General features: G+C 44.2%; 1 protein-coding gene across 2 annotated transcripts; it reads right to left on the bottom strand.

Moving 5' to 3' along the window:
- Window positions 1-3,240: 3,240 nt before the first annotated feature.
- On the bottom strand, window positions 3,241-22,301 carry LOC121444850 (STE20-related kinase adapter protein beta-like). Of its 2 annotated transcripts, none has more exons than XM_041646765.1 (12): window positions 22,036-22,301; window positions 18,780-18,879; window positions 16,611-16,691; window positions 11,847-11,946; window positions 10,038-10,159; window positions 8,807-8,915; window positions 7,239-7,362; window positions 6,100-6,271; window positions 5,719-5,823; window positions 5,327-5,571; window positions 4,673-4,715; window positions 3,241-4,053 (listed from the first exon to the last, which is right to left on the bottom strand). In XM_041646765.1, the coding sequence occupies exons 2-12, from the start codon at window positions 18,789-18,791 to the stop codon at window positions 3,910-3,912; spliced, it is 1,257 nt and encodes a 418-aa protein (XP_041502699.1). In that variant the 5' UTR covers window positions 18,792-18,879; window positions 22,036-22,301; the 3' UTR covers window positions 3,241-3,909. The 2 variants fall into 2 exon arrangements, with proteins under 2 accessions (XP_041502699.1, XP_041502701.1); XM_041646767.1 differs by having other exon boundaries at window positions 18,780-18,876.
- Window positions 22,302-22,372: the final 71 nt, after the last annotated feature.

Genomic DNA, 22,372 nt, shown 5'->3' with positions numbered 1-22,372 from the left:
TGAGCACGGGGACTAAGCCACCACACTTGGCCAATGATTTTTAATGTAAACATTATAATGATCGATCTGGGTGTGGTGATATACACTTAGAATACTACCAATCTGGAGACCGAGACAAGAAGATTTAGAGTGAGAGGCCAGCTTAGACTATATACCGATATTCAGTCCCATACAAATATTACAATTACAGTCTTAGAATGTTATGTTGTATATCTGCATATGTATATACACACACATATATATATACATTAACAAAGATGGTTATTAAAGTGACTTCTAGAGACAGATAAAAGTTTAGATGATATAAAAGTAAAAAATATCAAAGTTTATAATTTACATTTGAGGCCATGGGAAAGATAGCTTGGAAAAGAACTGTAGGCTAGAGACTAGGCTGGCCTACTTTGCCTGGGTCTGACCCCAGAGGACAGCTCCTTAGTTAGGTCAGGGTTCATTTTCATTATCTTTCACCCTTGGAAGCAAGTCCTCTAAAAAGGTAAGACAAAAACCAACCACTCCTCAGGGAGCGTCTAATGGGAAGCCCCGGGTGTACAGCACACATTGAGACTGCCTAAGAAACATCAGGGCGTTCATTTCTTAACTGCTGATCCTACAGGCATTACTTCTTATAATGTATTAAATGTATTCTTATAATGTATTAAAATGTATTCTCAAGAAGCCTAATTTACCCCTTTGATGCTTTGTTTCAAAATGTAGGACTGTTTGGATAGATTCGACGATTTACACGTGCCTTCAGTCAAACATCCTAAAAACTCAAAATCAAGAGCCAGACTTTTAGGCAAGAGTCCAGATGATCCCTACTACCAGGCAAAGCACTGTGCACGACCCTTCACTGCGCCGAACAAACGCCGAGAAAGTGTCGCTGGGAAATTCGCAAGTCCTAGGATGGTTTCAGCGGGCTTAGTTCATATACACGATACCACCCCAGAGTACGAGATACGTAAAATACGGTCCAAAAGAAAATTAAAAGAGAATATTGAAAAACGTCCGCTCATTTGTGATATTATCCAGATGCTAGATACTATAGGATGAAATGTGAGGCCACCAGTCAGAATATAATTCCTGCACTCACAAAATGGTTTGGAGATCTATCCCCCACGTGTGATAGAAGTCAGCAACTAAGTTTCATCTTGTGAGACCATTTTGTTACGATTAAAATGAAAAATAAACACATCCTATGTAAGCGTGTTTTTGTTTATAGACCTCTCCAGAACAAACTAAAGAAATGCATATACGGTTGGTGTTCATTAGCAAAGTTTGCGTAGTTTGTCCCTTTGGGGGTGAACGAGTCTTTAACCCCCCTGTGTTTGCCATACTTGGTAATCCCTACCCACTCAGCTCGCCAGCTCCCCATTCGCAGCTGTCTGCGCTTAGCAACTAAACTTTATGTAGCTCTCATTAAATTTCCAGCTTTAACAGTCTGCACTTCCCTGGGCCGATCAGAAAGAATGCAGGGACTCATTTTATTGAGCGGTAGATGCAGGCTGAGAAGCCAAAAGGAAGAGTGAGCAGAGCTAGCAAAAGCAAGATGTGCTCCAATCACCCGGAAAGGAAGCGCTGTTGCCGGGTCTTAAAGAGAACCAGCCGCCGCCAAGAGGATCAGGAGTGAGGTCAGCTGTGAGAACTAAAAGCAACAGAGTTTAGCTGTTTCTGCCCTGGATGCGAAAGGAACAGGTATATGGGATGTTTCTGCCCAAGATTCCAAAGGTACGCGGTATAACGTGAGTAGCAATTCCAGTGAGGCTGAGGAGAGCAGAGAAGCGAATTGGGGGTAGAAGGCAACTGAGCGATGGTAAAGAGGAACCGCAGGTCTGACTTCAGCAAAGTTACATTCCCCAGAAGGAAATCTCAAATTCCTGCACCTCACTAAAATTTTATGACAGTATTGTCACTTGAGGGCAGTGTTTCTAACACATTCCACCATGGAAATCCCTGAAGTTTTCCATACAACAAAAATTCTGACATCCCCCCCCCCCCAAAAAGTAAGGTCCTCCTGTCTGACTCTAAGCTGGGGTTCAGCTTTTCACAGCCCCTGGACACACTCAAGGCTGTCTTGTCTGAGACCTTAAGCTCATGCGCAGACCCTTGTCAGCCTCCACCATTTTGTGATCCAATTCTTTAAATGTTTACATATGTGTGGATACTGCATGTTTTCTATGCACATGCAAACATGTACACGTTCTAATTCCCAGTATTCCGACAGTAGAATCTGACAGGCAACGTTTCATGACAACCCCGCCCACTGTTGTCAGGTTACACTCGCAGGACCCTCCCAGAGGGGGCGATGCTAAGGCGTTAACTACAGTAACTAAGAACTACAGCTCCCATCATGCTCCTGTCCGCTCCCTGCTCCACTTGGCATCTCAGCAGGTCTTGGTGGACTTGCACACAGAGCACAGAGCGTCCCTAACATTCATTCTTGAGGCAGGGGGGTGTAGCCAACAAACACAAACAGAATTGCTTCTAACTGCTTGCCTATTTAATCTTAATCATTTTCCTCCAATATAATATACTCATATAGTCACTTGCTATGTATATAGTCATATAGATTAAGAAACCAACGGACATTATTACAACTGACACCATTTTTGAGACGGCGTGGTATTTGGGGTGAAAATGTACTCTACAGGCTCATGTATCTGAAAGGTCGGTGATGCTATCGGGAGGTTAATGAACTTCTAGAACTCTGAGCCTCGCTCAAGGAAGAACGTGACTGGGGGTGCTCTCAGAGTTTATGGACTTGCCCCACTTCCGGGTCGCTCTCTTCCTGTGTGTGGAGCTGAAATGCGGTCTTTTTCCGCTCCTGCTGCCTGCATGCCTGTCATGGTGGACAGCTAGCCCTCTGCAGCTCTTCCTTCCGCCACTTTTGATCACGGTATTATATCACAGCAGCAGGGGAGTGATTGACACGCAACAGCTCCTGCTAACGAGGTCGGGTCATGAACAACTGCACGGTTTACTCCAGTGCAGCAGGAGAGTGATTGACACACAACACCTCCTGCTAAAGAGGCCAGGTCACGAACAACCGCACGGTTTACCCCACTACAGGAATAATCATGAAAGACCAGACACCCTCTGTCTCTGTATCTCCTCGAGATTGCCTACACTTGATTAGGTGACATAACTCAAGTTGAGAAAAAGACCTCCTCTTGACAAACCCAATTAGAATCTGTTCTAGCTTTGTTAAATCACACAGAATATATAAAAGATACGTTTGGTCTAATAAATCTTTATTGAGCTCCCACAGGGTGCATGAATTCAGAATCTATAATTTACACAGGTAGAAAAGTGGCATATTAGCTCCCCGTTTAAAATGCAGACAGCGTCTTCTCTTCATGTTTCACGTTAGCCCCTACCCCCCACCCCCCGTTTAAAATGCAGACAGCGTCTTCTCTTCATGTTTCAAGTGGATTATTTAATGGGAGCCCAGGCTCAGTTTGATGTCACCATATGTAACAGGGACAGCACAATAGTTTCCCTTCTCAAAAAAAAAAAAAAAAAAAAAAAGGCTAGAGAGTCTGAAGAAAAGATGCTCTCGGAAGCACAGTCCTTGGAGGAAGGGCTCATTCCCCAGAGGACAGCAAAATGTAGAAGAAACCTCGCTGGCTCAAAAATCACACCGAGATCCAGAAAGTTCCAGTCACAGCTTAAAGAGAGGAAGGGACGGATGACACTAAGTGCAGCTGGTTGAGATTCTGATGCTGCCATCGTGAAGGACCGTGAAGGTGCTCCGATCTGAGCAGAGGTGATGGGTGTACCGCGTGAACAGAGCGGGCGAGTCTCCAGTGCACCAACGGTGTTTTCAAGTATAGATCTGGCATTGTCCCCAGCAAGACAGGAGAGAAGCAGCAAGGAGCAGCTGTCAAGTATAGAGGACATGAGGTGGCGACCCTAGAATTCCCAGTCTGGGTCTCTGTCATCGGGAAACTCGCAGTCCAGCTCACTCCACGGTGACGCTGGCGGCAGCGCCAAGGATGGCCTGTTGTAAGCAGGAGGCAACAGCGAGAGGATGGAGTCCTGGCTTTCTTCTTTCATCTGTTAAAGAAACTTAGAATAGTGATGTGGGCACAGACTCAACACGGACTTTATTCTCAACAAATAGCTTTTAAAGAAATTATAAAACTTCAAAATTATTTTCCTTTAAATGCCTCCAATTCTGATAATCAGGAAACAGAAAGGCTTAAAAGCTAAATAAACTAATTTTTAATCAGAATTATTCTGCCCTGTCATCATTTGTAGGTAAGTCAAAAGACACCAGTTTTCAGTTGATGGAAATATGGAATTTGTAATATGATATGCTGCTTTTACTCTTCTGGTTTTGAAGAATAAGAATCTTTCAGATATTCTACTATTAGGGCCAGCAGATGGCTCAGCGGGCAAAGATGCTAAAAGCATCTGCCACGACACCTAAAGACCCAAGGTCCACATGGATCCCCATGGTAGAACTACTATCCTCTGACCCCCACCATGCAGGAACATGACACCCAAGTTAACACAGACAAACAATAAAATAAGTTAAACTACTAAAATGTTTTCTTGCTTTAACTCTATTTTATAGGAACGTTATTAGCTAAACTCTATAAAGTCAACAAAAATGGCTTTTAAAAAATAATTTTTAAAAATATTTAAGACCATGGACAATATATCAGCTCACCTGCTTGAAGAATACATGGGACAACAAACTGCTTGCTGATGGCCTGAAATTTTTGAAAGAGTTATTAGAAAATAAAACCTAATATTAGAACGTAGATTTTTTTCATGTATATAATTACATTAGAAATGAGGCTTAGAACTGAGAAACTCAATGTTAAAAAGTTAGACAGAAAAGGACATTGATTAGCAGTAATTCTTAGCAACAGCCTTGACTGATAGAAGAAATAATTCTGGAAATACCTTTATATTAACCCATACTCAACTTTTACTGTACGCAAACTATTTGTAAGGAACCTGCCAGGATGAAGGTTCTAAAAAAGGTAAGAGTCTGTATCTTCTTTCTAAAATGCTAATGGGAGCGTTTCAGCGTTTACAAACCTATGTACATAAGTGCAATAGCAACAGTGCCTTACACGGACACACTAAGAACCTCTGACTGGGTGCAGTGTGGCTACAAACAATGTCCAACGCCTGTGATTTTGAACTCCGCCCGTGTTCCTCACCCTTGCTTCTCACTGACTTGTTCTTAGCACTGATAGTCTCTAGGTAAGTGTTTGATGAAAAGATGTAACTTCTATGGGAAGGATATACTACAAAACCACTCTAAGATATAAAACACACACGTTTTGTGCTGTTTATAGATGGCCAAGCTTACCTTTTCTCGGGGTCTTGTTGTAAGCACAGCTGCACCAGGCTAAAGAAGGCCGGAGAGAACGTTTTCGTGGCTGGCGTGTGGAGATGGTCACTGTTGACTGTGTGAGTTCCGGTCGAGACCAGCACGCTCTCTCCGATCCCGGAGTCCACCCCGGACTGGGAATTTCTCATTCTGGAGTCCGACTGAGGAAAGCCACCGATGTCCAGCGGGCTATACGGAGGGCCTTTCAGCTTCTGTAACAGCATCTAGGAGGAAGGGGAACACTCTCAAATGCTTTCTAGGGGAAACATTTAAATAAAAATGACAATCTCTAGAGTCTACAACAAAATGTTCAACGGAAGTCATCTAGACCCAAGGAAGCCGGCAAAGCTAAGTTCAGGGAGTTCCGTTACCTGAGTCCTGTGCATGTCCTGGAAAGGTACCTGCCCACTGGCGAGTTCACATGCTGTGATCCCAACACTGTAAATGTCTGACTTCACGTCATATCCATGTAAATCCTGTGAACACAATACGAAGGCCTTAGCATGAATAGCAAAGAGTGGTGTACTGGTGTCCTCTTGACAAAGGACGGTGACAACGGAGGAGCCCCCCCAGCACAAAATCAAGGTCCGCCTAACAGATGCCCTCACAATTTAAGATCCCTAACACAGTCTCGAAAAGAGAAAAGGTCTCGTGGCAGCCGTTCACCAAAAAACAAGGACACAGCCGTCCCCTAGTCAAACTCAAAGACACGTGAGACGCACAGACAACCCGATGCCACAGCCACACCTGACCTGTCTCAGTAGCTCTGGGCTCAGCCACGGCTGCACTGACGTGCTGAACTGTGGGAAATCAAACACAGCCCTATGCCTCTGTCCGTGCTTAACCAAACTATGCAGGTGGGACAGGCCAGAGAGGGTCACCAGGCCATCACCAGAAATGAGGATATGGCCGGCTTTAAAACTCCTAGAACAAAAAGAAACAGTCCTAAGTACTAGGAACCTGGCCCACGCAAAGTGAACAAAAGTCTGGCGAGAACACATCCCTACGTCCCCTCGGGAAGCAAACACCCTGGATAAAACGGCGGTGGACAGTGTGCCCGTAAAATACATGACATTTCCAAGAAGTCAAGGAGCTCACTTAGGTACGTACGCAGTACGGGAACGGGGGGGGGGGGGGGGGATCACAAGCTACAAGCTTGGAATTGGGGGACTTCTTTAAGAAATGAAGATGAATCATGAATGTTGCTATTTTAGGGTGCACTGAAGCATACTATTATTATTTAGGGTTAACTGAAAGACAAGAGAAGCGTCTATGGGATAACATCATTTTTAGATATACGCCACATTAAAGTTCCTTTAACTGTCTATAGTCCATGTCTTACTTTTCCATCTAAAGCACTAACTTTGGACACTAACAGCGGCACAGCCAATAATCCGGTGAGGTGAAGCAAATCTCAATTTGAATCCAGTCTGTCTGGAATCCTCAGCCAGAACGCCGCTGAGGAACAAGCGGCACAGCACCCAACGTTATGGAGCTGGAAACTACGGCAAGCACGTCTACCCAAAATTAGTCTCTGATGAGAAACGGGTCCAGAAGGGCACAGGGGAGCTGGTGTTTGGTACGTGGTGCTCTTCAGGCCTGAGACCAGTCAGACGAGGAAGGGCTGTTACAACTCACGGAAACGTGACATTAGCTGGAAAGCAGGGGATGAAGTTCATCGTTTCCCCAAAAAGAACAACAAAATCCCAGCTCATAATCTGGGCGTGTGAGTTTTCAGCGCCCCTGCCTCCCACTAAGACAAGCACACCAGCACGCTACTGCAGTGTGAACAGGTGTGAGGTGGACACCAGGGTTACCCCTCCTTTTCCTAATGCTCAGCTGCTCTCCCTGATGACCTCAAGCTCAGGTGTGGATGTGAACCAGCCAGTACCTGTGGATACAGCCGCTCTGGTGCAGGTAGCTCAGCCCCCGCACTGCTCCAAAAAGAATGTTCCTTATTAAGGCCTCGCTCATCCCTTCTGGGAAGTAGGTCTTCAGGAGCTGACTTGCCGAGCCTGGAAGAAAGCCCTGACATTCAGACGGAAGCTGGGAATGTTCTAGATACGCTTTTCAATCATGGGGAGACAAACACAGGCGTGCTGCCTTCCAAGTCCAGACATTTTCCCAGGCAAACATATCCTTCACATCACCACCACCACAATGTGGTCGGGGGCTTGGATCGGGCAAACATATCGCTACTGCGCTATATCCCCAGCCCTCTACACATCTTTGGGTTTTTAAGGTAGGATCCCATCTAAGTTGCTGAGGTTGGCCTTGAACTTATTCTGCAGCTCAAGGTCAGCCTTGACTTGTGATTCTCCTGTCTCAATTCCCCAGTAGCTTATAATTCTGTGCCACCAAGTCTGGCTTGAAATATTTAATCTTATTTTTTAATCCCACTCCCCCTTGCTCCTTCCTGTGGTTTTGTGTGGTGTTTATTTGTTTGTTTTTGGAGGAGAGGCTGGGAACATAACTCAGAGGTAGAGCATTTGTCCACCCCGCTCAAGGCCCTGTGTTTCAACCAACCATAGTCTCTCCCACACACACCCCACATACAAGAGTGACTTTTTGAAAGGTAAGAGAACATTTTTCAGTACTGCTGAATAAAAATGCATACTATACATCATATTTTAAACCTAGAAGTAATTCACAAGCGCTATTCTAGTGACCAAAGCTCCGGAATCCATTTCCTCACGAGTTCAGCACACTTAGTGAACAAGGTGCCATCTAAGCACCTCAGGATATCAAAACAGGGAGCATAAATGATTACCTCCTCCAAGAGGCAGAAGTAAGAGAGCCGGCCACACATGGCTATTCACGGAGCAGTGACATCATGGATGTCTATGGTACAGTGACGTCATGGGTGTTCACGGAACAGTGACGTCATGGATGTCTATGGTACAGTGACGTCATGGATATCTACAATACAGTGACATCGTGGATGTCTACGGTACAGTGACGTCATGGGTGTTCACGGTACAGTGACATTGTGGATGTCTATGGTACAGTGACGTCATGGGTGTTCACAATACAGTGACATCATGGATGTCTACGGTACAGTGACGTCATGGATATCTACAATACAGTGACGTCACGGATGTCCACAGTACAGTGAAGCAGAAACAAGGACAGGGTGCCTGGGTGGAGAAATTACTTCTGTCGGCAAAACAAGAGCTCTTCTCTACTAAGAGAGGAGAGAACACTGAAGGAGGGGCAGTGTGTGCCAAGGCGTGGGACTCTGAGCGTCAGCGGTGGTTTCGCGGATCACCACACCTATTCTATTTTAAAACTAAAAAATACAAATATTTTATCTATTATGAATATATATTATGAAATATAGAATTGGTCACTAAATTTATAAATTAAAAGCAGTAGATAGATACAAGAGACCACTCGGTTTTTACAATGATAGCATCAAGGTTAAAGAATCCGTTGTTTTATTTAAAACCATCTCCTTACCATAGGCCATAAATGGAGAAACCACCCAAAGCCAGCTGCCCACGGTGAACACTGTCCAGTACGTTGTGACATTGGGGTGCTGGAAAAAGTGAGACAGAACCAGCGCTCTCTGGGATAAACAACAGGAGAGAAGACATTTACAAGTCACTCTTCTTCACAGTAGCGGTGATTTCGGCTAACACTCCAGGGGGCAGGGCGGCCTCTGCTTCTAAATTTCATGGCTGCTCCAAAAAATATGTAACACTGATTTGTGCTGTAAACGGTGCTTTTATAACGTTAGAAAACCTGTCCAGAACACACCGTGAAAGAGGAATGTGAACTTAGTCTGCCCCCAAAGAGAATATATCTAAAGACTTACGTTTTTGTTGTAGAAATGTTTAAAACACAGAAATGAGGACAGGGGAGCCACTGCTAACACCACACCATGGAGAGACTTACTGTAAATAGTCTCGTATAGTTTCTCCTGTCCTTTTTTCTATTGTATGTATGTATGTATGTATGTACATATGTATGTATGTATATGTATGCATGTGTCTATCTATCTGCACATATAAGTGTCTTCACATTTATTGATTGATTGATTGACTGATTGGCTGGGGAAGGCATGCACATAACACAGTGCACAGTTGGAGGCCAGAGGACATCCTGCGGGTCAGTCTTCTCTATCCACCATGTGAGCTCCAAGGATCAAACTCAGGCCATGAGGCTTGGGATAAGCAGCCTTACAAGGTTAGGCATCTCTTTATCACCATATCAATATTTTAAAAATTGAGATGACAGCAAAATAAAAAATTTCCCCCTTTGCATGAAAAACTATTAGAAAACAAGAAAATAATTTTATATGCTGTAATGTGATCCTATTAAAATTGATCAATTCTGAGGTTGATTTTGCTTAAATGATAGAAGATAAACTCCCGTGTCTTCCTGTCTCTCTGTGTTTTACAGTACGGCCATTTGTCACTGGACTGGCTGAGGGTGCTGTCAGTCTCCCGCGTAGCACCAAATATGTCATTCCCTTGAAGGAATTCACAGTATCTACCAAAAGTTCGAATATATTTGATCTATCAGGTAATGCATCTTGTTTCCACGTATTCTACCCAATCTGGTAACTGCATGATTTTATTAAATCTACTTTCCCAAAAGAACTATCAGTCAGGGGATAAAATTTCTTACAGATGCAGCTTCCACAAATAGACATTTTAGTCAACACTTCCTGCCTTTACATCATTACCTGTAAAGCTTTCAGACGTTCCTCGGTGCAGTTTTCCAGGTTGGTGATTTTTACAGTGACCAGTGTTCCTGTAGGAGTGTGCCGTGCAAGGTGAACAGAGGTCAGGTTGTCAAATCCTCTTCCTGGAATCAGACACAAAGCCCATGGTAACAATCAAAGCAGAAAAAATGTCGATGCTGTGCATGCACTGCAGCAAAATTTAAAACCCTCTGCTCTTCGAAATACACCAAGCAAACAAAAGGGCTCGAACACTCTCAGCACCATAGTGACAGCCTAGAACTTAAACACCAGACTCACCAACATGACAACCCGGGCCGTTCCCAGCTACCCTGCAAGCTTGGGAAGGCGGGGCCCTCCATCTCTGGGCAGCACGGTCTGGCTGTCAGAGGTCCTCCATGGTAAAGCCCAGATCTCGATGCCCATGGCTCAAACTGCCTACTGATATCGTGATCCAGACATGACCCTTACTTCAACACACTGTGCCTCTCAACTTTTTTAAATGATATTTTTTTATTAATTCTTTGGGGATTTCAGAAGTGTATCTTGGTCATATTTAGCCCCCTAACGCCTCCTATGTCAAAAATTAAACATTCTTTTCCTTCTATCATTGTTACCTTCCCATCCAGTCAACTTGAGTTCCCTCCTTGATTTTCTGGTCACCCATCTTAAGGAAACGTCTTTGGGATAACTAAAAGAGTTATGTAACTTATTGGACAGGTTTTGCACGAAGGGTCACATGCCATATGTTCACAAGTCTCACGCTTTCCTTCTACTGGCTTGGAGGGGCTCAGACTCCATGTCTTAAAGGAGGTTACAGAGCAGGCAATGGAAAGGCACCCTGGGAGCTTGGAGGAAGACATTCCATAGACACACAGTAAGGTCAGTGCATCACAATGCCCGACAAACCTGGATGAAGGTCGGGGTGTCAGTAAGACGTTCAGGCTCTAGTTACTTGCTCTGTGTTCACTTTTATCATTATTAAAATTTTACTTGGGAACTGAAATGTTCTTACCAGGAAGCGGTGTATGTGTATGTAAAAAATACACATGTGTAAATAAATAATATATTGATTTTTAAATGAATATATAAAATATATATGAATATATTTTGTAAAATACAAAGATAAAAATGAAGAAAATGATAAGCCATTGAAAATATTGGCAATGTCTATATCAGATGGGTTCCTTTAATATAGCTGTACTCCAATGCACTTCAGTGAATGAAAAAGCATCATTCAATGTATTCATCTGCCAGAGAGGATGGACCTCAAGTCATAGAGCTTTCGTGTATCCTCACACCCAACACGGCCACCAGTTTTTAGTGGTTAATAAATACTCCGGAATGTTCGGAGCAAATGTTTCACGAATTTAAACCTATAAAAAGGAACTGGTTTTGCTCTGTACTTAAATAAGAATGATTTGTACAACTGAAAATTTAGATTAAAATATGAATTATATAAAATTATAAAATATATAAATTAAATAACAAATTAGCAAGTAATTTGGGTTAAGTGTCATGACTGAAAAGACTTTTAGTACTTGGTTTAAGCTTCTGCCCTGTAAAAATTAAACACATAAAACTAGAAGCTTTCTTTAAAAAAATGATACAAGTAAGTACTTAGATTATCTAATGTCATCTTTTTTTTCTAAATGTACTTCAGTGGAAGAGTAAACTAGAATATGAGATTATTTTTGGATAAAATGCATTAGATTCACCTAACAGACCTGGTTAAAATCTAGCTTATGCTGCAGGCGACAGTAAAGAGACGCCCACGGAACAGTCTTTGTGCCGTGAGCTCCACACCATTACCTATCTCCACCTGCAGTTCGTAGTGAGAAGCATCGGTGGAGCGTATCGCTTCTCTGGCTCTGGCGGATGGAGGTGACCAGGAAGCGGTTGGCTCATCGACCTGCGTTTTTTCAGGATGAAAATAAAACAGGATAAACATCACGAGTCCCCTAGTTTGGTCTCGCTATCCCAGTAGGAAATATTGACAGTCATCAGGAAGGTACTGGGAGAGGTTGTTTTAAGACTTGGGAGGAATTTACCACACACTAACTGATGTCAAAGAGATTTCAGTCTGAATAGGGAGACGCAGGAAAAGCAGATTTATAAACAGCAAGAGATACTTTCCACCTCAGTTTCCTGAAAAACTTCTAGATGGGCCCAAGGGCGGATGACAACTGTAAAACCTAAGGGAGGGCTTGCAAGGACAGGGAAGGGTAGTCCAGGCTTGCCTTCTTGCCTTCAGTCAGAGGTTTGTGCTCTGTGTCAACAGTCAAGGACAACTTCCACACCACCGTCTGTTAGCAGAGGAAGTCCTTCACGCGGTGAAATGAAGGAAGAGCAAGGTCAAAAGGAAAAAGAAGCCCAAGGAGATGGGAGCTCAGGGTACAGGCCTCCTGACGGAAGGTGCCCGCAGCAAAGAGGTCTCCTGGGGTGCTTTGGAGTCCGAGTCAAGTGTGCATCTAAATATAGGGTCAGTGAAATATCACACACAAAGCAGAAAGAAGAGGCTTAACCCGCTGGTATAATATGATAGCAAGGAGGATCCCCTAAAGGACACCGGGACTCCAGAGGGCACTTGGAAGCCTTCACAGGAACTAGCAAGCGGCAGGAATCTTGTTACAGCCCCCAGAGAGGCGAGGAGGGGAAAGGGCATTACTAAGTGTTAGGAATCGTGCTAACTCCCAAACGTCTATAGAGGTGGATGGTATCCAGGAAGAATCACAGTGGAAGAGAAATTCTAACTCACGACTGAAAATAAGCCCCGTGTGAGGGTGGGGTGCCACCATAAGTCAACTTAGAACAGGAAGCACTGGGATAGACAGGCGTGAATGGAAGACTGTGTAACAGTGACTTACAATTTGAAGTGCTAACAACCCGTAGGCCTGTTAGGAAGACTGGAGATGCAAAGCACCAAGGTTTACTTTCATGTCTCAGTGGTTAAGGGCATCGGCTGCTCTTCTAGAGGACCAGAGTTCGATTCCCAGTGCATGTGTGTGTGCACGCGCGCGCGCACACACACACACACACACACACACACACACACACACAAACGGCAGCTCACTACTGTCTGTAACTCCAGTTCCAGGAGATCCAAGGCTCTCTTGTATCCTCTGCAGGCACTTCACGAATGTTGTACACAGACATACATGCAGGCTAAACACCCACACACATAAAATAATTTTTTTTTTAAAGAAAAATGTCATGTTACTGCATGATGGGCTGAAATCAGCTAACCAGCCTGCCTCTAATTCCCTCCATCTACTGCATGAGGGAAACAGTCTTCTTAAAGCAGAGTACAGATGTTACAAGCAAGCATTCAAAAGCTGGGGTTGTTTTTGAGACAGGGTCTAGCGCTGTGGCCCAAACTGACCGTGAACTTTGATTTCACCCACACCAACCTCTGTTCAGTGTGAGCATGTACTGAACCACCAAGTGCTCACCCAAGAGCAACTGTACTTATGGCCCTCATCCAGTTTGCTTTTCCTTCCTTCCTTTTCTCCCTAGGAAAGGCCTCACTCCCTAGCCTAGGCTGGCCTTGAACCTGTGGCAACCCTCGTCTCATCTTTCAAGTGTTAGGAGTACAGACATGAGACACCATACCTGGCAACAGACCCAACTTTCAAAAAGTAGAACACTGCAAAGTAGCAAGTTTGATGCATTTGTCCAGAAGAGGCTGAGGTCAAATTAAAAGTTGGAATCCTGGAGAAAAAGTCATGGCGGTCACAAGAAACAGCATGGTTCGCAGAGACTGAACCATCTCAAACTAACCTCACTTCTCTTAGTGATGCAATGACCAGAGAACTGAGGGTCAAAACCGTGGAGGGTTCCCTGTTCTTCTGGTTCATCTCCTGCTGTGATAAAATATGAAAGCAAACTGGGGAAGAGAGGGTTTTATTTGGCTTACAGCTCCAAAGGGATAGTCTGCTGTGGCAGCAAAAGCAGGGCTGCAGAAGCAGGACCCTGGCTCACCATACTGCATCAGAGGTCAGGAAGCAGAGGGGGAGCAGGAAATGAGATCAGGCTGTAAAACCTCAAGGTCCACCCCCAGTGATGTATTTCGTTCTTAGGGCTCTACCTCCTAAAGGTCGTGACCAGTACCGCAATTGAGGACCAAGTGTTCAAACACGTGAGCCTACCAGGGTATTTCATACTCAAGCCACAACCATCTTTACCCCAGAAGGCTCTTTAATGACTTCCTGAAGATGCAAAAGACCTAATTTAAGAAGAAAAATCTGAGCTGGGTGCCGGTGGTGGTGCACGCCTTTAATCCTGCCACTCAGGAGGCAGAGGCAGGCAGATCTCTGCGAGTTAGAGGCCAACCTGGTCTACAGAGTGAGTTCCAGAACAGCCAGGGCTACACAGAGAAGTCCTGTCTTGAAAAACCAAAACAAACAACAAAACAAAAAAAGGAAGAAAAATCTGGTTGTTCTCTCTAAAAAACTTGACAGAAAATCGAGAGCCAAAGTTACATTGTAAGCCTAAGAGCTCCACGAAACAAAAATGCCTCTGATTGACGAGCCTCTTGCTCACGGCAGATTGTTCCTGAGATTCTGGAGGCTGTTGGTCGGGAAGATAACAAGCCACAGGTTTTCACTTCCCTGAACAAGTCTGTCTGACCCATCTGCACTTATGTGCTTGGTCACCTGTGGGCCAGAGGTTCACACGCAGGAAACCTGTCAGGATGTATGCTTGCTCCTGATTGGATCTGCTGGAAAAATACTTAAGCTGCTTCAAACCTTGATTCAAGGTCATTTTCCAGGAAACTGGGTGCGGACTTGGCCAGAGCCCAGCCACCTAGCCAGTATTTACTTAAAGCTTGCTTCAAATTTGGCTTTAAACTGTGGTAATGGTCTTATTCCCAGTAGGTGGAATTAACAGAGACGGTACACACTGGTTTGGTTTTTAAACCATGTAGCGAGGTCTGTTCTTTATCTCAGAGTCAGAAACTGGATTTAGTCAGCACACCTAGGGTATATTCTTACTAGCCACGCTGTTTAGTATCATTAGGCGTAAGGGAAGTCATGGGAAACAAAGTCATAATTAGAAGTTTTGTAGTTTATAATGGGAGGCAAATGTCAGGTGTAAAAGTACTTGATTTGTATGTTTTCAACATTTTATCCGGGCTGACGAAAAGAGACAAACCACCAATAGGAAACATTTGATAGTGTCCTTCAGCCGAGACTCGGGGAGGGCCCGGGACGCCTTTCCCAGTCCCTAGGACCAGTTTTCAGCCGGGCTCAGTTTACATTACAGAACCTCTCCACTTTGTCTTTCCACGTGAGACTTCAAATTACACCTCCGTTTCCCTTACTGAAGGTTTTTTGTCTAACTTAAAATACAGAGGTCTGAAGGATACCAGCATGGAAATTTCCAGTTTTGGGTTTCGTAACGGCATAGAGAGAAGTCACGGGACAAAGGTCCCTCCGTCTGAAGGGTAGGGAGGGTTGGAAACCACCCTCCTACTACACCTTGAGGACCGGATGGCGACTAAAAATGACAATGGTTAGCGTCGGTCCTGAGAAAAATTATAAGCAAAAAATAACTGGAATTACCTTACGCTGTGACAAACTTTTCACAGCGGGTTTCACTGCATAGCAAAAACTGTTACATAAATTAAGGAATAAGCAGAGTAAGGATTTCAGACACATATTACCAGTGTGTCCCTTTAAATATTACTTAAAATGCCAGCTACTGCTTCAGAGAGACAAAGACGTGTGAGACAGGATGCCCCTCACATGGGGGTCACATTGTGGTTGAAGAGATGCAGACCCCGGTCCCTGTAAGGCCACGCAGTAATAACTACTTTATGAAATGAAAAGGATCTTAGGGAGAAGAAAGAGTTTACAGATATGCAATCTGAACCAACTCTTGATGGACGAGATGAAATTTCGGGGGAAGGCAGGAACCATGGTATTTCAAGCAGAGAGATTATACCCAGGAGGAAACTCAAACACTGGTCCTATCCCATACCATCGAGAGTCTCTATATCATGCTAAGGTGGCATGAACAGACGTGTTGGGCCAGTGCTGGGGGCTGGCGTGAGTACTGCGGGAGAGGCTGCCTGTGTGCATGGACCACAGGCAGTGACTCTCTACCCAAGAGGCCAGGTGGACAGGAGTGAGCAGCTGTGCTCCCGCTCTTGAGGGGCGGGTGCAGCAAGCGTGAAGAGGGCACCAAAGTTCCTAGTACGCATGAATGACTAAGAGTCAGGCTTTCATTAACCAAAGCAAGACACACAGGGCTGGGAGATTTGGAAGCAGATTAAAGTTTCACTCAAATCAGTAGAAACCCTGGGGGGTGGGGAATCTAACTGGATGTATTCTGTAGATAATCCCAGGGCACGGGAAAGAGACAGACTGGCGATCACTGCGGTCCTCTCAGAATACCCGCCACGGAAACCCCAGGGATAGATGACCCTGCCCGGAGAGGGCAGGTTAAGAGGTCAGTTACAGACTCCGGGAGGCCAGCACGGAGAAGAAGAAACGGTGAAAAGCAGAGGTGTTGGAATGAGGAGCATCGCAGAAGGCACAGGAGGGACGTAGCTGTGCTCCAACCCGTGCTTACCAAGTACTGATGGACACTGGTTTCAGACTGTTTTTCAGGTCTGAGAGATTCGACTCGGGTTCGTGAAGCACAGAAACAATCCTGGAAGTCAGAGAGGCATTAGGTGAGCGAAAAGCAAGGCACACACATGGCACACGCATGGTACTGGCTTGCATATACAACGAGACCTGGTATCAGGGCTGGAAGCCCAGGTGGAGGTGGTCATGGGAGGGGGCAGAGAGTAGCGGGTGCACAGAAGGCAGGCATCACTCTCTATACTTGTGTTTAATGCCATCTCCGCTCCTTGGCTTCACTTGAGGTTATGATCTAGTTTAACTGCTCGTCTTAGCTTTCCTGAATATCTGGCTTAAGATTATCAGCTGAATATTTAGCTAAACATTACTCTGCTGTAGTCAATATTCTTATTTTTTTCCTCAGATTATTTTCTTGAATGTAAAAACCATGTTTTCCTACATTAAACCATTTATTTAATTATAAACACATTAAATATATTTGTAACCAATTCTGTTTCTTAAGGTGGCAAACGTGTTCAACTCAAAGCAAATTAAGAGACCTTCTTCTATTACCAAAATTTACAGTTCCCTGAATATCAACACACGGTTCTACTATCAGCTATTACTTATAACAAAATACAATATTTGTATGTTGTCTGTTCCATCAACAATTAGTGGAATGATACTGACCACGTGATAGGAAGGAAAAAGCCCAAAGGAAAGTATAAGCACATTCTATAAGACTTTCATAATAAGTAATTTCAAGCACCTCATCAACCCTCACATGTATGAGCACTGAAAGATGGCAACAAGTGAGCCTCAGAGTCCACCCCCTTCTGCCAACACCGGACTGTCAGTTCCTTCAAAGAAATCAAATTCCATTGTTTTTTTGTTTTTTTTTTTTTTTTTTTGGAATATACCAAAACTTCTCAACAATCAAACTAGTATTTTTCAGCTAGGCCAATCTACTAATTATTTTACATTGAATTTAGCACTCCGGATTTCAGAGTCTTCATTACTCAGATAAAGGAACTAATGAAAAAGGCATCACCTATCTTTCCTCACTGGCAAAAGGATGTAAAACTGTAAATCCTAAAATCCCTTTAGCACAGGGGTCAACGAAGGATGGTTGGTATGTGTTCAGGGTTTCGGTGGTTTTAGTTTTCCACTTCCCCACTATCCACGGCTGCTTTGGAGCTACCAGAGCAGAAGAAGAGCCATAGCCTGGTAACATCTCCTGGCCTGTTACAAAGTATCTGCTGACCCTGCTTTAATGAACCAAGCATGTATTTTCCAGTTACACACATTTAAAGCAAATATATCTTTTCTACACAAAGTAACTATAGTCGCCTGACTTCCTATCCTATCCTAGAAGGGTAGGATGGCAGGCATGAGTCTGAACACTTGCCCTAATCTTTGGCAATCACGAGCCAACACAAATGAGGAAGCTGCTGCACGTCCTGCTAAGCCCCACAATTTTAAAGAGCAAGATCACCGTTTTAATATCAAACCCCTTTCCAAATACTTGTCAAATTGTATATGACAGAAAGTCCCCAAGCTACTTAATCGAAAACAGATGTCATGTATCTAATATACAAACAAATAAATTCCATCTGTAGTTTATATGATAGAACGATTCAATTTTTTTTATCTGATTAAGTCAAAGGTTTATTTTAAATGCTATCTTACCTGTCTTACCTGCCTTGGGACACAAAGACATTTATAAAAGGGATCCTTTTTATGAGATAAGACTAGACTCTAATCCAGGCGGTGGTGGTGCATGCCTTTAATCCCAGCACCCAGGAGGCAGAGGCAGGAGGATCTCTGTGAGTTTGAGGCCACCCTGGTCTACAAGAGCTAGTTCCAGGACTGCCAGAGCTACAGAGAAACCTTGTCTCGAAAAAACAAAAAACAAAAAGACTAGACTTTGAGAAAAATAAATGAGAAAAATTCGGTTTGGGACAAAGAATTGCAATAATGAGTATATTTAAAAAGAAAGTGTAGGAGAAACTCTTTTTGAAAAAGGCAAAACTCATTGAGAGTTTACATCATCCTCAAGGCCACACATCATTCTGGTCAAAACATCCCAGAGCTTAAACCTGAATGACTGTCCTTTGTTCTCGATTTTTTTTTTGATCTAACTACTCCGGTGGCATAAAATTATAACAAAACTTACCAGAAGAGACATTGAATCGCTTTAGTTCACAGAAAGTGACAAAATGCCATCTATTTCAAAGACGAGTTCTGCTTTATCTTCAAGGCGCCGAGATACCCTACTATAAAAACAAAAGCACAATTGTTTAGATTCACATACACTTCTCGAAGAACTAGATTATGTAACTTATCAGCTGCTTAGGCTAGTGACACCCTTGAGCTGTCTTTAGTAAGCATTGACGTGGCTCCCAAAAGGCAGAAAGCTAAAAAGAGCTTCTTACTCTCTCCAAAGCCTGAAGATACTGCATCTCTCCTATCCTTTTCCGCCCTGTATTAACAGAAAGGCACCATAGAGAAGCAATTTCGGACCCTCCTTATAGAAGTGTGGCCGCTTGCAAACAAATCCTCGGGATCTTTAGTGATTCCGTTTACACGCAGACTTTGAGAGTCTCCAAAGAACGCTGACCAATCAACTACCTACTACCTCACTGGGGCCTAAAAGTCACAAATCCAAAGCAGGACTCGTACTGGGCTCAAAATGAATTAGTTCTTGCTGCCACATGTTCAAAAAGAGACTTCTTAGTTTTCACGTAAAAAATGACATTTTTCATAGATTGACTCTTTTAACCTTGATTTTTCATTCTCAACTGTATTCAACTTAGAATGTGTTGAGAGACATTCTATTGTGTATATAATTATGCAAACAACTCCTGTCCGTTTTTTTTTTTTTTAGTTTTTCGAGACAGGGTTTCTCTGTGGCTTTGGAGCCTGTCCTGGAACTAGCTCTGTAGACCAGGCTGGTCTCGAACTCACAGAGATCCGCCTGCCTCTGCCTCCCGAGTGCTGGGATTAAAGGCGTGCGCCACCATCGCCTGGCGTCTTTAACAAGAGTTGGAATTTTAGCATGGTAACGTCTTCAGATTCAAGGAGCTACAAGACCACCACCATGATCTTCTGGGTCTTCTCCGATAGCAAGGGCAGTATGTGTAGTGGTTGTTCCTTCCTAAACATCATCTCTTGAAACTGGGTTTCATTATCTCATTTTAGTCAAATACCATATTTGATCAAGGTATCTACAAATAGCTAAGAAAAATGAGAAAAGGAAGGTTTTATAGACCATAAGTGTTATAAAATATTATCTAATTTTACTGCTGAGGGAAGATGTGGATTTTCGCAGGGTGTCCACTAGTCCGCAGGGTTCCAAAGGTAGAGAAAGGGGAAGAAGGAGGAGAAAATTTAAGATTATTTTTTTTCCCCAGGCAAGCATTATTGTCAATTTATGATGGGCAGGAGCAGTTTAAAGGAAGCGATTCCTGTATAGCTTACCCTCCAGTATGACTGAGATCAATAAATGTATACATTGTTTTTTGTTTGTGTGTGTGTGTGTGTTTATTTTCAAGACAGGGTTTCTCTCTAGCTTTGGAGTTTGTCCCGGAACTAGCTCTTATAGACCAGGCTGGCCTTGAACTCACTCTGGGCACCAGGTGAGGATGGTGCGTGCCGTTAATCCCGGCACTCAGGAGGCAGTGGCAGGCCGATCTCTGAACTGGAGGCCAGTCTGATCTACAAAGCTAGTTCCAGGACAACTAAGGCTACCAGTAGAAACAGTCTCAAAAAAAAAAAAAAAAAGAAGCAAAAAACAAAAACAAATAAACAAAAAAACAAGTGCAACAAGTTAAGAAAAAATATCTGAATAACTGTGAAAATATTTTACTTGTGAGACAGTAAAAGCTCACTTTTATTAATCTATTTTGAGAAGATATCGAAATAATGAAAGAAATCACACGCGGGAAGTTTGTATTCTCGCCACAGGCTTAGGCACTGTGGGCCAGACAGTGCTGAGCACTGAAGACCCCACTAGGAATCCACACAGTGCCTCCTACCCTTTAGCTGCTGGCTTTACCTGAGGCAGAAAGATGCTGTGCTTAACTTCATTTTGTGGTTAGCGTGATTCTGCCCCTCCTTTTCACTCAGGATCAGCAAGTTGTGACTGAGTTGGTTGCTTTAAACAATAAAAGAATTGGGGGAGGGAGGATTCAGGTCACAATCTTCTAGGATTGTTGCTAACCAAAGAGTTGCTTCTGTGGGGTGGTTTAATCTCAGACGTTTCCGCCTTGGATAGACCACACTACACAGTTAATTTTACAAGACATTTTGAGGTCGAGACAGCGGTTGTACCGGACAAAGGAACTAAACGAAAGATTTGCTGTTAGCTTTCACTATTACACTATGATTTTTAAATGCTAAAAAAGAAAAAGAAAGAAAAATTTAATAAGTGGGGGGAGCTTGCTGAGGCTTAATGGAACATGCTTTTAATTCCAGCATTCAAGAGGCAGAGACACAAGCAGGCAGATCCTTGTGAGTTCTAGGCCAGCCAGGGCTACCTACATAGTGTGATCCTGTCTTTAATATATATGAGTGTATATGTATATAAATTTAAGAAGCCTGTATTCCTAAATGCAGTTGTACCTAAAAAGCTATTACAATACAGCTTTATAAATAATCTAATTTGTTTCATAACATGGACGTGCATATCAATAGCCTCTCATTTGAAATGTTAACGACCCCAAAGGGTCTATGTATTTACAGAACTTGAGTTTTGAGTTAATCTAGGCATTCAATGGTCTACTATTTCAGGAAATGCTAACGACAACAACAACAAAACCCTGCCAATTCTCTTTGTGAAGCTTCAAAATTATGTTCATTTTCAAGGTGATCTTGAAATTTCATAAAACCTTAACAAAGATTAAAGCGATGCACACAGGTAGCTCAGTAGAATTTTCCAAACTTAGTATCATGACTCAGGGTTTCAACAAGTATTTACGGAGTGCCAAACACCGTGCCAGGTAGGTACTGTCACAAATCGTGATCAAGTTTGGAGGAAAGATATTCGACACAAACAAACCCATGACGGGGAAACATAACACCACATGTAAATACTGAAGACAAAAACGACGCCTGGGCATTTAATTTTGGAAAAGGTCCGTCCCTTCGAAGTCTCCGAGCAGACGGGGCTGGGGCCAGAGGGTGTCTTCGGGTTGGGAAGTCGCCAGGCCTGTTTGCACCACCAAAGGTGAGAGTTGCTGGGCTCCTGCACCCTGCACCGCCGCTGGACACCCGGGCACCGCGGCCCCGGTGCGCTGTGACTGCGGCCACTGCTCGCCCAGCTCGGGCCTCGCAGGTTTCCGCTGCGCACCCACCGAGCTGTGCACCCTGTCCCGTCCCCCACCCCCGGGGATCCCTGCACCGTCCCCCGCCCGCCTGCCTCCCCTCATTACCCCGGCTGCGATCGAGGCCAGCGGCTCCAGGCTGCGGGCGCTGAGGGGCTGCGACGCGTGCAAACCCCGGGACCTGCCTCGAGGACGAACGGGGCAAGAACGCCAGGCCCGCTCCCAGCGCGGGCCTCAGGGCGCAGAAGCGTAGCACGACCGCGACAAGGCCCGTTGGCCTGGACCTCTGTCCCAGCCCGGGGCAACCGGCCGGGACGGGATCCGCCCCACCCCTACGGGGTCGGGGCCCGTCGCTCCGCCCCGCCGCGCCTCCACCTTCCAGCTCGGTGGGGAGGTGGAGCCTCCGTGCTGTAGGCGGGACTGAAAGGAAACTACAGTTCCCAGC

Source organism: Microtus oregoni, unplaced genomic scaffold (assembly GCF_018167655.1).
Source record: "Microtus oregoni isolate MIOR12 unplaced genomic scaffold, Mior012 000144F_ref0000341, whole genome shotgun sequence".
Taxonomy (NCBI): domain Eukaryota; kingdom Metazoa; phylum Chordata; class Mammalia; order Rodentia; family Cricetidae; genus Microtus; species Microtus oregoni.
The sequence above is the reverse complement of the archived record's forward strand: the minus strand, read 5'-3'. Positions and strand labels throughout refer to the sequence as shown.

What these genes read in the sequence shown, in the direction of transcription:
- LOC121444850 (XM_041646765.1), bottom strand. An exon ending in CGAACTGCAGGTGGAGATAG is followed by an intron (nt 10,160 to 11,846) that starts GTAATGGTGTGG and finishes GTCTGATTCCAG; the next exon opens with GAAGAGGATTTGACAACCTG. An exon ending in CAGAGCGGCTGTATCCACAG is followed by an intron (nt 6,272 to 7,238) that starts GTACTGGCTGGT and finishes TTTTTGTTCTAG; the next exon opens with GAGTTTTAAAGCCGGCCATA.